Raw genomic sequence first — 17,132 nt, 5'->3', positions numbered from 1 at the left:
TCCAGATACATTTATTGTTGATACATTATGTATCAATCTGTTGCACTTATTAAGGGAAAAAAAGCTGAAAAATCAAATTAAGATCTCATAGTATATATCCATTTGTTGCACGAATTAAGGCGAAAAAAGAGCTAAAAATCAAATTAAGATCCCATAAATTAGATTATTCCATTCCAAATTATTGTCAAGAATTCAAAATCCTATAGTGTAACAAACCAAAAAATTCAAAAATTAAATTTCTTCTTCTTGTTCATCGTTCTCTCTGTTTCATAAAAACTTTTGTCGAAATTTTGGATAAGCAAGGTGAGTTATGAAGGATACAAAAGTGATGGAATTGTTGTTGGACAAACGATTTCTTTTGTGAATCTTCAAGTTCATCGAATATCCTTTCGATTTTGATTCAAAGATTGTCGAAAATTTTGAGGTGTAAAATTCTTCTCCAGTTCATTGAAGATCCTTTCCGTTTTTGATTCAAAATTGTTAAAAATTTTGAGTTTCAAAATTATTCTCCTAATTCATTGAAGATTCTTTCAATTTTGATTAAAATTATCGAAAATTTTGAGAAGATACATCATGAAGATCCTTTCAATTTAAATTGATTAGTGTTGTATTTCTACTAGATATATTAAATAAGAAAGTGTTGCCCCATAAGATTTTAGGTTTGAGATCGATACATTATTATTTGGTAATTGTTATGTATCAGAAACATTTAGTATAAATTTGAATTTACGTATCATAACTAAAAAATTAGTAGCCTGATACATTATTATTTATGTATCTTATTTTGTTTGAGATCATGAAGACCCTTTCAATTTAAATTGATTAGTGTTGTATTTCTACTAGATATATTAAATAAGAAAGTGTTGCCCATAAAATTTTAGGTTTGAGATCAATACATTATTATTTGGTAATTGTTATGTATCAGAATGTATCTTTGATAGTGATGACCGTGCTATGGTAGATCCAACTTTTTTCTTCTTTTTTTTTGGACGTTTTTCAATCGTAGAAACATTAAAAGAAAATAAATATTTTTCAAGAAAAATTTTCAATGACAATATGATTAACTAAAATTGCAAAGGTTCTATAAGATTTCAATTAGGGCAGGGGGCGGAGGTAATTTTATTTTTATTTTTTAAGATGAAAAAAATTAAAAAATAATAATAAAAGAAATCAAAAATTGAAGTGATGGAAAGAAATCTAACCTCTTGAATAATTTGAAATCATTAATTGGAAATAGAAAAGATTTGAAATTCAAAAAATAGATTAATTGATAAACTTGAGAGTGACACCTTTTGAAAATCAAAAATGAATTTGAAATTTGTAACTGTTAAAGAAGTGGAGAGAATTTAGGAATAAAATGGAGTGAAATGGGGAGTGGAAAATGTGGGTGTAGGCTGAAAATAGGAGTGAAATATTTATGTATCCGGAAGATTTTATGAATTGGGGGAATTAAGGGATTTTTGAATTTTTTAAAAAAGGTAGAGATAAATGGATATTAAGGTAAGTAAAATGTGTGTATATAAGTAATTTTTCCTTAAAAAATTGATACTTGATACATCAAATTAATACTAGATACATGAAATTAATACTAGATATCGTACAATCATGTATCTAAGTGTTTATTTTATTGGATACATCATATATTGATAATAGATACATCAAATTAATGAATTTATTATTTTAAGAGTAACAAGTTGAAATTAATCAAAATTTCATAACCAAGATATACATGTTTTTATCTTTTATTAATAATATTAATGAATTTATTATTTCAAAGAGTAATAAAATAAAATTAATTAAACATAAATACACTCCTTGATTTCCTCCTTATATTAAGGGATTTGATTAATATTTCAAGAATTAATTAAACATGTATCTCGATTTTTATAACTGTGGGATACATGTATCTCGTGAGTAATGATACATGTATCCAAAGGAAGAAATATGGTATAAGAAGTAATTTTCAAAACTATCGTGAAATCTAGTAATTAGGATCTAAACTAGTGAGATTTATGTAGTTTGCCTTTTTTTTCTCCAAATTTCACAACACGGTCAACCCACTAAAAATCTCTAAACTTCTTTAAACTTGGCAAAAATATGTTTTTCTAAACAGAATTGTCATTTAAATTTTTAAAGAAAATTTAAAATTCTTTATTAATTTTTAAAGACTTAACAATTCTTTCCGAATTTAAAGATCAAGGTAAGGGTTCAAAGGATACTTAATAGAAGGTTTAAGCACTTAAAAATGTCCACAAACATGTAGTTAATGGTGTGTTTCTCGAACGTATGTAGGAGGTCATATCTTGATTATGGAATTTTCGAGATGACTTTTTAAAGGAATATAATATCCTTTATATAGACATGAGTTCTCCATGATTCAAGGGCCGTTAATGTTGTATTTCTCGAACGTACGTAGGAGGCCATATCTTGATCTATATCCCATGGATTTATGAAATTTTCAAGATGACTTTTTAAATGAATATAATATCTTTTATATAGACATGAGTTCTCTTTGATTCAAGGGCCGTTAATGGCGTATTTCTCGAACGTACATACTATGTAGGAGGTCATATCTTGATCTCTTTATAATATCCATGGATTTATGAAATTTCGAAATATCTTTTCAAAGAAACGTAATATCCTTTATATATACATGAATTAAGGTTTAGAATAAAACAACTTCTAAAAAAACTAACTGAAATATACCTCATTCTATAAAATCCTACGAAATTTCGATGTCTACCATACATTTCAAAGGTTTTATATGGTTTTGAACAATTGCAAAGTTTTCAGTTGGATAAAATTGTTTCAATACATAATATATTAATTAGTCCATTATTTTACTAGGAATGTGCAGTAGTTTGTACATCACCTTTTTGGGTCCTACTTTCTGTCTCTATGTGAAACAGAGTTGTGCATGTATAAGAAATATTTATACGTTTATCATGAGTAGCTAAGGAGAGGGCATAGGCGAATTCAGAATTTTAATTTTATAGATTTTAAATTTTATGACAATGTTTTCAAATATTGATAATTGAATTTAAAATTTAATACTTATATATTTATTCAAAGCTTTTATCTGAATTATATTTATCCCACATAATTGATTCTATTTTAAATACTCACCATTTTAAAATAGATGATATTTTAGAATAAGTAATGCTTTACATAAATAATAAAATACTAATGATATTCTTTTTTATCATCAAGAACTTATTAAAGAATCACATTTTTTAAATGTATATATACAAAATAAGTTAGTAAAATTATATTCTACTTTTTAAGAATAAGTAATTTTTTAAGAGATATATTCAAGTTTAAAACCCCAATTATTTTTTATACAGATATATTAATAAAGACTGACTTGTCATAAAAGATGCTTTAACATTTCAAGTCATCGTGATATTATTTAATATGGCTATGGAGTTAAACAAGTCCACCAAAATACCATTAATGCTTTAATCTTGTCTCTATCTCTACATGCAAAAGCATAAAAAGCAAATAACTTGCATGGGCAATTAAACAATAGAATTATACTTCATCCACTTTAATTTACGCGGTATTATTTAATTGAAAATAATGTACATTATTCGAAGTCTTGATTTATGAGTCAACATGAGGACTATTTCATAATATTATCACAACATATCATATATTGATATTATACCATTAAGGACTATTTCATATAATCTATAACACTCTTCGGATTATGTATGATACAATCACAATATATCATGAATATATTGTTGTGATAGCATCAGGGGCTGCTCTAATAAATCGATGGCCTAAAGCCAAATCTGAATGGAGGTCTTAAATTCGAATATATATTTTTTATAAAGTTTATTATAGCCAATTATTTAATATTTCTTGAGATATAATATTCATAATTTGTCGAACTTCTATTACTTCTTTACTTTTTTATGAAATGTTTTTATTTTCTACAAGTAATACTCGGTATTTTTTAAAAAAAAACTTATAACCTATAACCTATTTATTTTTTTTAAAATGAGGCCCTTCAAATTTTGGGGCCTAAGGCAATTGCTTTTTTTTCAAAGTTGTAGAGCCGCCCATGGGTAGCACTAAGGTTTCCTTCGTTCATTTATTTATAAAGCTGCCCATTCCTTAATGATATCATAACAATATATCCATATATTATGATATCATAACAATATATTCATATATTATGATATCATAATGTTATGATATCATAACAATATATTCATATAATGCTATAGTATCATTAAGGTTTCCTACCTTCATTCATGTACAACTAATTCATTTCTCAATGATATCATCACAACATATCATATAGCAACATAGTATCACTAATGAATGAGTAATTTTGTAAATAAATTAGTGAATTTATTTATTTTTAAAATTTTTTTGATTAACCTAAAAGTAGTTAGTTAATATTTTTATTTTTATATTTTATTTTTGTTTTTGTTAAAAAATATGTTTTATTTATTAAGTGTGTTAAGTTCAAATATGACAAGTAAAAATGAATAAACAAGATAATAAATGAGAAAAACATAAAAGTAAGAATGAAAATAATAAATGAGAAGGGGACAAAATTAATTACGATAAGACAAAATTAATAAATGATTTGACAAAAATAATACATTGAAATACAAAAACAATAAATGAAAAGATAAAAAAGAAGAACAAAAGGAGCATTGGTCTGTGGCTCTGTGCAAACTAAAGGGCATCTGGGATAAATACTTTTGGCCGTCTGGACATTTTTAAATTAATATGGAAGGAGGCTATTTTGCAATAGTTTAATTTTAAGGTGTATTTTTTACTCCCTCCGCTTCATATTAATTGATCATTATACTAAATATAATTATCTCATATTAGTTGATCATTTTATTAAATCAAGAACACATTAATTATTTTTTTCCTATATTATCCTTGCCATTAATTCTTTTTAAAAATATTCACATTTGTTTGTAGAATTTTCAAGAATTTTTTTAAAAAGTGAATTAATAAAATCATCTTTTTATTTATAATTTTTAAATATCGTGCAAAATGAAAAGTGATCGATTAATATGGAATGGTGGGAATATAGTTTTCCCTAAAAAGTATGATCATGTGTATCCTGTAAACTATAAGGGGTCGTTTGGTAGAGTGCATAAGAATAATGCAAAATAGGGTGCATTAGTAATGCTTGCATTAGTAGTGCTTGCAATAGTAATACTTGCATTAGTAGTGCTTGCAATAGTAATGCTTGTATTAGTTATGCAAGCATTATTTCTTATACACTGTTTGATTTGGTGTATTAGAAATAACAAATACTTGCATAATTTCTATTTAAAATATATGTTTACAAAAATACCCTTCACACTTTATTTATTTTTACACTTCCTTTGTAAAAAGTTCTTTGCTAAAACATCAAAATAAAATTTCTTTGCTAAAACATTATTAACTCTTCTTCTTTCTTTTTTTTTTTCAAAAATAATATTACATAGTTATACTATTGCGTCAAAATATTTTTGTGAAAAGTTGACAAATAATTTTTTTTTATCAAATTTATCGTCACAATAGTAATTTTTTTAATTAAACCGTATTAAAATTAGATTTCTTAAAAAAATACTTAAGAGGTAGCCTATTAAAATGGAACTTATCAACCATTAAAAATTTCTACAAGCTCCAAAGGAATCTCAGTTGGAGCAATAGCTGGCATATCGATTGCATCAGTTCTTGGGGTTAGCAACTTGCCTGTAGTTCTTGGAACCTTATTAACACAGTAGTTTTTTTTTTTTTTTTGGATGAATAGTGGGGCAGACCCTTTTATTAAATAAAATGAAATCAAATCCAAAAAAAAAACCCTATTAAGACACCAATAAATTTAAAAACATAGAAAAACAAATAATTATAAAAATAAAAATATATGACAAGAAAGAAAATGAAAAGATTCTAGAGTTCTGAGAAAATGCTATGAAATATTTTAAAAGGGCTTTGAGAATAGTTTTGTAATTATTTAATCTAATGCAAGTGTTAAAATGCTATGTATTACTAATACCTAGAATTACTTGGTATTAGTAATACACAACTTAATACACAATAGAGTGTATAACTAATGCTTGCATTAGTTATACATGACATAAAAAAGTGTACCAAACAAAATACTATTAATACACAGACCTAATGCATGCATTATATTTTCTAATGCACTCTACCAAACGACCCCTTAAAGGTACCAAGAGTTTTTGTTGCCAGCTTATAATTATACCCCATATTTGATTCCATCTTAATTAATAAAGACTGGATTTATAATAACAGATGGTTTAACTTTTTAAGTCATCCTGATATTATTTAATAATATGTCCATAGAATTAAATATTAATTAGTCCACCAAAGTGGCCTTATCACTGTCTCTACATCAACAAAAGCATAAAACTCAAACAACTTGCATGGGCAATTAGACAACACAATTATTCCCAATTCAGTTTTTTTTAATTAAAAGCAATTCAATTTAATTTATGTCGTATAATTTATCTATAAATCATGAAAGTTTTTGAAATGTTAATTGATTTTTTTGTCATTCATTAAAAATCTCTATAGTGGACAAAATTGTTATTTACTATTTTCCTCAAATAATTTTCATTTAATTTTTTAGCTATTGAATATTTTCCTTTTTTGAATGTTTAAAATGTTATTATATATTTAAGACCTTAAAATTGATTACATTTTTTACTGTATATAAATTCGTTCTTTCGGTATTTAAATAGATGACACAATTATATTATTTTTAACATTGCTCCTAATATTGATTTTCATAATAAGAAAATAAAGTATATGAAATTAGAAAAAAGAAAAAGTAACCCTGGCGGCTGATTCGGAATTGGTATTTTCAACCTTTTCATTTTTTTTGTTTGATTATCTCTCTTCTCCTTTTTATTTTTATTTTTGGCAAAGTTCTCACTTACTATTTCAATTTTTTTTTAATTCTAATTTTGACTTTAACGAAACTGAATCTAAAGTAAAAACTTGAACAAAAATATTTATTTCTATATATACATATACTTCTAGAATCTGCCCACTTTATTTATATTTTTACTTAAACATTATAGTTAATATAGTTTTTTTTTTTTAAAAAGAGCAAAAACTAATAGAAAGATGATTGTAAAATTAACTAAACAAAGGAGTATATTAGCGAAGGCAACTTATAGATGATAATAATGATTGCAAAATTAACTAAACAATATAGACAATTATTTCAAAGTACTCAATTAGAAAGTTCTCTCTCCTTTTTAAAATTATTTATTGTGTTTCTCTTGACATGTTTCTTAAAAATATATTAATTAGAAAGAGACTATGATTACTTTGTTTCTATTTACATTTTAAGATACATATTTTCTTTATTATATATATACTCTATTTATATGAAATCGTACATTATAGGTATAATATTGAATAGAGTTTTGTACACCTTACTTTGGTATATTTGACTCTCTTTTTCATCATTTAGGTTTCAGACTAACTTATAAAAAGTGAAACGGAAAGTTTAAAGTTAAAGTGCTTTAAATATATGACATTTTTTCTATAACAAACTAATTAATAAGGAAATAGTGTCAATCAAAGTGCGTGTAATAGGGGAGTTTCTTTAAACATGTTATTTGTGTTGTTTAGCTAAAGCCTTATCCCAAAATTAGAGCTTCAAAAATTAAGACAAAATTAGTAATTATTTCCGATTATAATCTTTTACAAGCCCTGTTCATTTTTATTTTTCACGTTTCACATCTTGTGAGTCAAACTACTTTGATCAACATTCTAAGATGTATTTTTTTATTATTATATTAATAACTTATAGCTTTTTTTATATAGTTTTTAAACATATAAAATTCAGATTTAAAATATTGGATTAATCTAATTCAATTAAGCTCCAAAATTTAGTCAAATTGACTCTTGTATAACGGAATACAACAATTAAAAGTGAGCGAAAAGATTATTAAAAAACTATTTTTTCTTAATAGTACTCATTCTCAAGGAATATCTAATAAATAAAAGTAATTTATTTGTAAACTATATATTATATTTATTGTTTTTTCTTAATGAATGTGAACTGAAGTGACCATTAAAATAGAAGGAAGGTAGTAAAAAGGTAAAATGAAAAAAATATTACTAATTTCTTTAGAATAAAAAATAATTTAAAATAACTATTTTTAAAAATCACAAGAATGTATTAAGTTTTAAAGATGGTTGTAACTTTTTAAGTAATAATTTAATAAGTCCGCCAAAGTGGCCTTGTTTCTGTTTCACATGCAAAAGCATTAAAAGCAAAGCTTGCATGGGCAACTAAACAATAGAATTATATATACTCCACCCAATTTCAATTAATAGGATACTTATATTTTAACTGAATATGAAGTTTCAGATGAAAACTATTTTTTGTGTCGCGATTTATGTGGTGATACTAAATTGAGTACAATTTTTAAAAAGAAATATTTTTAAAAATTATAATTAAAAACAAGTTATAAACATTGATACTAGTCTATTAATAAATTAACTCATTAAGAATTTAGAATCTAGTCTATTTATAACCGACTAATTAATTATAAGAAAATAGTGTCAAACAAAGTGTATGTAAAAGGGGAGTAAGATTATTTAAACATGCAATTTAATCACATATTTCTTCCGTTTCTATTTGCTTGTCAAAATTTAACTTGACACACTTATTAAAAAAATAATGATTGGTATAGTGAGTTTACCATTTTAGCCCTATTAATAGTTGATAGGATTCCAAACATATTTACTCACTATATTTTTCGAAAACATTAACTCAATGTTAATAAATTGAGAATAATATGAAAAAGAAGATTATTCTTCAGTGATTTATCAAAAAATGACAAGTAAAAAAAGAAATCAAGTTAGAAAATATTTGACAAGTAAGTAGGAGCGGAGTCACAAAGTAGGCCTTATAGGCTATATATATTTGAACAATCACAAAGCAAACAATACACATAAATCTCTTTCTCCTTCTTCTTTCTTCTTCATACTAAAACAAACATATTTTCTTGAGAACATTAAATGGAGGGTCAAGTAGAGCACAAAACAGTAGCTGTTAATGGAATAAACATGCATTTTGTTGAAATAGGTGAAGGCCCTATAGTCCTCTTCATTCATGGCTTCCCAGAGTGCTGGTACTCATGGAGGCACCAAATGTCATTCATGGCTAAACAAGGTTACCGCGCAGTGGCTCCGGATTTACGCGGCTACGGAGACACCACGGGTGCACCTAATGATGATCCTAGCAAGTTCACAACCCTAGATATTGTTGGTGACTTAGTGGAGCTGTTGAATAATATTGCACCACAAGAGGAGAAAGTGTTTGTTGTGGGACATGATTGGGGTGCTGTTGTTTCATGGGCTTTGTGTTTGTATAGACCTGATAAAGTTAAGGCATTTGTGTGTTTGAGTGTGGCTTTTAATCCTAGGAACCCTGTCAAGAAACCACTTGAGACTTTGCGTAAGGTTTATGGAGATGACTACTATGTTGTTAGATTTCAGGTGCGCGCGATCCTTCATTTCATCTATTTTTATCTTAATTATTGTGTATCGATATTGGATCTTATATTAAATTGGTTATATGAATCGAACAAATTTATCATAGTAAGATTGATTTGTTTCAAAGATTTCCGATTGTGTTGATTTATTTTTACTAGCAAGAGATTTAATTATTTGATCCAACAAAAATGTTTTTAGATTGATAATAGAGATATACTTCATTATATTAGTAAAGTATATATATGTCAATAAGTTTTGAAGTTGAAGTGGAATAGTACTGATTGTGCGATTGATATTTTTGTTAGCTATATGTTGAATCTATTTGTATTTTTGTTTCGATTAATAAGTTGTTACAATTTGATCCATAATTTCATGATTTTGAGGAAAATTGGATGGAGGGCCATTAATTGGAGGAAAATTTACTACTCCTTTTTGTTTTTTTGGTTTTCCATCCGGTGTCTGATACCCACATTGGAGTCTGACTAAATCCGGATTCACGCCGGAAAGTGCAAAACCCTTCCACCACAAACCCTTGTTGGTATACTCCTATTTGTTTATTACAAAGAAAAGGATAAATACTACTTACTAGCTTGATGGTATATACCTGGAGTGTAGCAGTGAAAAAACTGAGGGAACTGTTGTACTTTAGGCTTTGCTTTATTAAAAACGTCTACTACTTTTTAGATTAGTTAATAACTAATTAGTTAGTATAATAATATGAAAACAATTTTTATTTTACTGTTTGAACCACAGTTTCACGTGTTTGAATCCACTTGCATTACTCCCTAATCCCCATGAGTTATGCCAGAAAGCAGGAAGAAAAGAAAGCTACAATTTTTTTAAAGCTTTGACCATGTTTTATTATGAATTTTGAAAATAAATAAATTATTTATTTTTAAGGTGAAAAATGATTTTTGAAGATTGGCAGAGTTGAACTCCAAATATTTTTTATGGCCAAACGCCTATTTTTATATGACAAAGAAAAGTTGCTAAATATTACTCTTCTAATTTAAAGTGACATTTTTCATTTTTTGAGAATCAAATTATATAAATTTTTATGAACAATTTAAAATATTTTTTAATCATATTTACTTGAGAATTGAGAAGCATGTCAATTTATAGTTATTTAATATCAAAATTTTAATTATAAAAATATGAAGTTGATCTAAATTTAGGTTATTTAATTACTTCTCAAAAAACGAAAAATATTAGACATAAATTGAGTGAGAAAGTAGTACTAATTAAATGGAATATAACTTGAGTGTAGCAGTGAAACAAAGAAAAGAAAAAGGAAACTGTTGTTTGTAAAAGACATATTCCGTAATAGTACTGGAACATTTGTACTTGAAGTTTTTGCTTTATCGAAATGATATTTACGGAGCACTTTTTAGATTTACGAATAGAGTATGAAATCTTTTTTTAAAAAACGATTCTCTTTCGAGAACATTCATTTTTTTAACGTACAGTAAATTAATTAATTAACAGGATTAATTTATATATTTGTTATTAGGAACCTGGAGTAATAGAAGGTGAATTTGAGGAGCTGGGTATCAAGAATGTTGTGAAGAAATTCCTAACATATAGAACCCCAGGTCCACTTTACTTGAAGAAAGGCAAACCATTTGAAGATGCTTCTTCTACTGATGAATTGCCTGGTTGGTTATCTGATGAAGATATTGATTTCTATGCTAACAAGTATAAACAAATTGGCTTCACTGGAGCATTGAACTATTATCGATCAATAGACCGGTAACACCATACTTTAATTGAACTTTTATTTTATCAAACACAACACATGAAGAAGTCTAGAAGATTCATATTTGGATTGTGAATAATTAATATTGCAGAAATTGGGAGGTTACAGCAGCATGGACAGGAGCTAAAATACAAGTACCAGTGAAATTCATTGTAGGTGATCTTGACATTACTTACAATGCTCCTGGTGCCAAGGATTATTTACACAAAGGAGGTTTCAAGAAACTGGTGCCACTCTTGGAGGATGTTGTGGTATTACAAGGTGTTGGACATTTTATACACCAAGAAAAGCCTAAAGAAATTAATGAACACATTTACAACTACATTAGCAAAATTTCATCCTCTAAAAATCACTCCAACATCTGTGCTATTCTCTAGATCACTTAATTATTTTCCATGTACTACTATTAATTTGTTTGATTGGTGTGCAAATAATGGTGATTGATTAACCAGATGTGAGCTTCGGTTTGTTGTTCTTTATTGGAGTTGGAGTTTCTTGCACTTTTCTTCCAATTCTTGAGAAAATATTAAGCAGGGAGTTTCTTGTGCTTTATGAAGAAAAAATCATGCATAAATTAAGGCACAAAGAAAAAGGAAACGTAACTAATTATTCCTTTCAAGTAATACGGACACCAGTATATGACTCACAAGAGGAGAAAATACAAACTAGTATCTTCTTACTTTCTTAGTAGTACAAAAGTTGGAAAGACATCATTTGAAAAGAACAACATTAAAGTGCTCATCTTCTACGCAGAGGCGGAGCTAGGTGGGGGTTCGTGGGTACGAACGAACCCAGTAGCTTTTTCATAGATCCTATAATTATACTAGAAAATTAAATAAATAATATGTATATTAACTTGTGAATCTCTAACAAAATTGATTGAAAGCATGTAAATGGTTTCCACTTTTTTTAAAGGAAATTTAGAACCCCCAAACTTCTAATCCTGGTTCCTCCTCTGCTTCTACGGGCTATTCACAAATTGAATAGAAGAAATAATCTTTTCAGGTCTCTTACGTGTTAAAATGAAGATCTTTTGGGTAAAACTGAAGATTTCTTATAAGAAAGAAGACATAAAATGTAAAACAAGTTTGTAAAAAGCACGTAACTAACGATATGAGCAAAATGGGCAAGAACCTCTTGCGTGAGTTAAGAAACAAGTTAAGAGTCCAATAACTCTTGCTTGTGGAAGTATATTTATACCAACTTTTTCTTATCTTGTATTTGCTCCACTTCACAAACTTTATACACTTTATAAATTAAAGCAGTTCAACTCTAAAGAATGATCATCTAAAGAAAAAAAAAGTTCAAGTAGAGGGACAGAAAGAGTGAGATGGAGAAGGTTGAACACAAGACAATGCGAGTGAATGGGATAAACATGCACATTGCAGAAATGGGTCAAGGCCCAATAGTTCTATTCCTTCATGGCTTCCCGGAACTATGGTACTCGTGGCGCCATCAAATGCCGTTCATGGCAGCTCACGGCTATCGTGTGGTGGCCCCGGACCTCCGAGGTTTCGGAGATACCACGGGAGCACCCAAAGGTGACTTCACGAAGTTCACCACCCTCCATGTTGTTGGTGACCTTGTGGAACTCCTTAACATCATTGCCCCTGACCAGAAGGTGTTTCTAGTTGGCCATGACTGGGGAGCTATGATTGCTTGGGATATGTGTTTGTATAGACCAGATAAGATCAAGGCCCTTGTGAATATGAGTGTTCCATTCTTCCCAAGAAACCCCATTATAAGGCCCATTGTAGCTCTGCGCGCTATTTATGGAGATGAATACTACATTATAAGATTCCAGGTTTATAACATCTTCTTCTTTTTTCTCTCCATCTAAATTGAATACTCGATTTGGCTATTGATGGTCTAGTTAATCAACCTTTCATACTAATATAATTGTGAAGGAGCCAGGAGAAATAGAAGAAGAGTTTGCTCAAATAGGAACCAAGACGGTATTGGAGAAGATGCTGACTATCCGAGACCCTGAACCATTAAAGTTGCCCAAAGGAAAGCCATTTGACGACTCTCCAGTCATATTGCCCCCTTGGCTCACTGAAACGGATGTTGATTACTATGCTACCAAATATGAGCACACTGGCTTCACTGGTGGATTGAATTATTACAGAGCACTTGATCTGTAAGTTCCTACCTTTATTATCTATGATAGAGTTACCACTAGCTACTCACCTCATAATTGATTCGTCGTATTCTTGAATTGCAGAAACTGGGAACTGACAGCACCATGGACGGGGGCAAAAATAGAAGTACCAGTTAAGTTCATAGTGGGAGATTTGGACCTAACTTATAATTCAGCAGGAGTCAAGTTTTATATCAACAAGGGTGGGTTAAAGAAAAATGTACCTTTGCTAGAAGATGTGGTTATCTTGAAAGGGGTAGCACATTTTCTTCAACAAGAAAAGCCTGATGAAGTTAACGAACACATCCATGTCTTCTTCCAGAGCTTTTCTTCCTCTGAAACTTCTGCACTTTGATATTCCTTTGAAGTTACACAAAACCAGAAAATGGAGTTGTACAAGAATCATTTCATATGCTTTAATAAATTCTAGTATCAACGCCATGTATCTTTTTCCAAATAGTATCACCTAACCTAAATAAAGTTGGTTTCCAATTCCCATTCAGAATGTCTTTTTCTTTACTGCCAAAACTTGAACGGTAGGAATAGAAAGAAACAGTATACTTCCTCCGTTTCATTTACTTGACCTTTATACTTGAAACAAATTTTCATTTTTACTTGTCCATTTTAGCAAATTAAGAGAAGTTTATTATTTTCTTCCAATATTTACCCTTATCATTAAGTAAATATATAAAAAAAATTGAAACAGAGGGAGTATATATATATATATAAACACTAAAACAGAGACACTAAACTTGAGGGGGGAAGTAATACACAGAAATCAACATTGTTGATTAGGCTCTGCTGAAACCAGATGCTCTTATACAAATACCAGTGGGATACTAATAACAATAATCAAAAGAATCTGATTGCATTCACACAAGGAATTTTTCACCTAAAAAGGGTACAGATAAGCATATCACTGAAGAAAAATCAAGCATCTATTTCAACTTGTAAATTTATTTGAAAGATACAAGTTGGTGGATTTATTATTGTACAACATATCTGGGTAATCATGGGAGGGAAAATTAAGAATATCCACAAACAAGTGGTTCAAGTATACAACAAACAAAAAAAGATAACTTATAGTGAATCACTGCTGTTTTAATTTGCTCCTGGGCGTCTTCCAACATCAAAGTGCACATCCAGGAGGCCTGTTATGCCAGCATCAATCTTTTGACCAACCTTAACAGGACCAACTCCTTTGGGAGTCCCTACAGAAATTCAGCAAATCGAAACATTGAATCAACTAACTGTAACAAGAATTGTATTACTTGAACAAGAACGTTTTAATGTTCCCAACAAACAAGGTGAACTTGCTGAAATTTAGAAACAGATCTCGATAAGTAACAAAATTAATTGCTCAGTAAAATATAGAAAACAATGGGTTGGGTTACCAAATTAGTTATTAACAGAACCAGCTTGCAGCATTCTTTTAGAAAAAAGATTAGTATAAACCAAATCAGTTTCCTTTGTTTCTCAATTTATACACAAACATTGAGCCTTTAAGTAAATTATTAAAGAACAGCCAATGGAGGGAAGCCAAGAGAGATCCAATAACGTAGCAGACCAACAAAAACACGCTCCTCTTCTCAAAATCAGACACATATATATCAAGAAAACACCAAGCTCACAGCAGAAGAAGCCTAATGACCTCAGTTTATTAATCCAGACCTAACAATTGCAAATGTTTCAATGACTTCTTAATTATAATAAACTGCAATGAGAATTCAAAAAGAAAAAGAACTTATGCTGAAGGCTATTTATCAATTGAACAAAGAAGTAACATGAATCGTCTTACCAGTTAAAATAACATCTCCCTGGAGAAGAGTCATGATAGAACTTATGTGGCTAATCAAATATGGGATCTTAAATATCATATCTCTTGTTGAGCCTTTTTGCCGAAGTTCTCCATCAACCTGCAGAGTAGCAGATCATGATCAGCTGCAGTTGTGAAGACCAACATCAAGCAGGCAACAAGAAAAAATTATCACCTTCAGCCACAATTCTATGTCATGGGGATCTGGCACCGTCGACAGTGGTAACTGCAAGAAAAAAAGGAAAGATGACCATCAAATAATCTCAACAATGACATATAAAACCGTCTAAATTTAAGGGAAAAACAAAGAGAAAATGATAACCAACAGATGACATAGCCAAAACTTCTTACAACCGAGCTGATAGGAGTGAATGTGTCTTGGCCCTTAGCAACAGTCCATGGCAGACCTGCAGACTGTCAGTTTGAATTGGTAAAAGTTGGTATCGTCATCCTTGAGAATGACAATGCAGGTCAAACAGTAATAATTGAAGAACAGAAATAAATAACACAAATGGACATTGGTATTCAAAGTATATGATGTAAAGGAATGCAAACCTTTGCAGTAGCTTGGATCTCCCTCGCAGTCATATCCAAACCAAGTGCATAGCCTGAAACACAGAATGTTCAACCACCTGATTACAGTTCACATATTTATTGGGACAAACAATCTAATGCAGGCTCAGAAGAAAAGTGAATGGATGAATATTGTCTAAAGAACTGAGACACAGAAAGAAGGAAAAACAATCCCCAAATAAAATAACCTTGTTTTGTTGTTGCACTGCTTCCATTTTTTAAAACAAAAAGGGTATCCCACAAAATCGATCGACATAGCTTAATAAGCTACTTGAATAACTCTAAATAAACTTATTTCCAGCAAAAAAGTAGATTAAAGTTGAAAGCAGACAAGTGAACCTTGGCCAGATAGACACCCAGTATTTACCTAAGCCAGGGACCAGCAACCCAAAATTGTTCAGGTGGAATTCAGTGAGGTCTTAAATCTATTGCCCAAGAAGTGGTTGTGCTACCCACACAGCTTGGCTGATGTTCACAACAATCACAAATGTCATGGCAAGCCTCAACTTGATTTTGTGCTCAAATAGAGACAAAAAAAACTCTCAAAAGCAGCCAATGTTCTGCAACATTCTGTGTCATGGGGTGGAATGTGAAAATTCTCCAAACAGAAACAGGAAATAAGCAAGCAAACAAAATTGAATCCAGATTAATTACTTCTAATCTATTTCAATCAAAGCCTTGCTGCCCAATAATCTACTTCGTGCAACTTGAGCCTCGAAAATCATATATTGTAGCCTGTCATTATAGTATTCAAAAATAGCACGTGCCTGCCATGGGCTTACTTGGGCATCCCCTAACGACCTTACTCTGCCTAATGACTCGACGCTGGTATCTAATTTATTGTATTAGCGATACCATGGTTGAGCAATAGTTCCTAAATTGTCCACAATGTCACTTAGACACGTACTTACTTAAATGGCCAATGCGCTTGTCCCCTGGACGGATCAATCAGTTGTCCCTGTACAGACTATACGCTCGTCCCTGGACAGGCCATACAATCGTTCTTGTAACATGTGATACAATCTTCTATACATGATCATACTTGGATGGGCAATACGATCATTTAAGATGAAATAAAAAAAAATAACTGTCTGATCACTAGGTAAAGAGCTACTCTCTCATTCTCTAAGACATGGCTCAGCAACTATTGCATAAATAAAGGAGCTACTTTCCCACTTCTAAGATAGGACTCCATTTTTTACTCAACTACCACCAACCAAAGTAGTAGCTAGTTGAACTCTTAGACCACTATATACAAAAACTCTCAGCTCGCTGCAAAGGCATTCCAACAGAGGACATCTCCTAGCATACACTTGGAGAATATTACAGCCAATTATAGGGAG

At 29.8% G+C, this 17,132-nt stretch overlaps 3 protein-coding genes across 3 annotated transcripts in view; 2 read left to right on the top strand and 1 right to left on the bottom strand.

Annotated features, from left to right (window-relative positions):
* Window positions 1-8,968: 8,968 nt before the first annotated feature.
* LOC102590723 (bifunctional epoxide hydrolase 2-like) lies at window positions 8,969-11,754 on the top strand. Its single transcript, XM_006342763.2, has 3 exons — window positions 8,969-9,507; window positions 11,015-11,253; window positions 11,352-11,754. The coding sequence occupies exons 1-3, from the start codon at window positions 9,028-9,030 to the stop codon at window positions 11,635-11,637; spliced, it is 1,005 nt and encodes a 334-aa protein (XP_006342825.1). The 5' UTR covers window positions 8,969-9,027; the 3' UTR covers window positions 11,638-11,754.
* A 712-nt stretch (window positions 11,755-12,466) lies between these two features.
* LOC102590378 (bifunctional epoxide hydrolase 2-like) lies at window positions 12,467-13,841 on the top strand. Its single transcript, XM_006342762.2, has 3 exons — window positions 12,467-13,064; window positions 13,168-13,400; window positions 13,485-13,841. Exons 1-3 carry the CDS (start codon window positions 12,591-12,593, stop codon window positions 13,753-13,755), a joined length of 978 nt encoding a protein of 325 aa, XP_006342824.1. The 5' UTR covers window positions 12,467-12,590; the 3' UTR covers window positions 13,756-13,841.
* A 411-nt stretch (window positions 13,842-14,252) lies between these two features.
* LOC102590064 (acylpyruvase FAHD1, mitochondrial) overlaps window positions 14,253-17,132 on the bottom strand; it is an 8,280-nt gene continuing 5,400 nt past the window's right edge. Inside the window, exons 3-7 of the mRNA XM_006342761.2 lie at window positions 15,772-15,824; window positions 15,568-15,630; window positions 15,392-15,442; window positions 15,199-15,316; window positions 14,253-14,611 (exon numbers count right to left, since the gene is read on the bottom strand). Coding sequence (XP_006342823.1) covers window positions 14,502-14,611; window positions 15,199-15,316; window positions 15,392-15,442; window positions 15,568-15,630; window positions 15,772-15,824 — 395 coding nt within the window. The 3' untranslated portion in view covers window positions 14,253-14,501. The remainder of the gene's footprint in view (window positions 14,612-15,198; window positions 15,317-15,391; window positions 15,443-15,567; window positions 15,631-15,771; window positions 15,825-17,132) is intronic.

The sequence above is a fragment of the Solanum tuberosum genome, unplaced genomic scaffold, assembly GCF_000226075.1.
Source record: "Solanum tuberosum cultivar DM 1-3 516 R44 unplaced genomic scaffold, SolTub_3.0 scf00035, whole genome shotgun sequence".
Lineage (NCBI taxonomy): Eukaryota > Viridiplantae > Streptophyta > Magnoliopsida > Solanales > Solanaceae > Solanum > Solanum tuberosum.
This window is presented reverse-complemented; position numbering and strand designations above follow the sequence as displayed.

Bases quoted from the DNA above. Each gene is read 5' to 3' on its own strand.
- LOC102590723 (XM_006342763.2), top strand. From the start codon at position 9,028: ATGGAGGGTCAAGTAGAGCACAAAACAGTAGCTGTTAATGGAATAAAC. The intron at 9,508-11,014 runs GTGCGCGCGATC...ATTTGTTATTAG, and splicing joins ACTATGTTGTTAGATTTCAG to GAACCTGGAGTAATAGAAGG. The intron at 11,254-11,351 runs GTAACACCATAC...TTAATATTGCAG, and splicing joins TATTATCGATCAATAGACCG to AAATTGGGAGGTTACAGCAG.
- LOC102590378 (XM_006342762.2), top strand. From the start codon at position 12,591: ATGGAGAAGGTTGAACACAAGACAATGCGAGTGAATGGGATAAACATG. The intron at 13,065-13,167 runs GTTTATAACATC...ATAATTGTGAAG, and splicing joins ACTACATTATAAGATTCCAG to GAGCCAGGAGAAATAGAAGA. The intron at 13,401-13,484 runs GTAAGTTCCTAC...CTTGAATTGCAG, and splicing joins TATTACAGAGCACTTGATCT to AAACTGGGAACTGACAGCAC.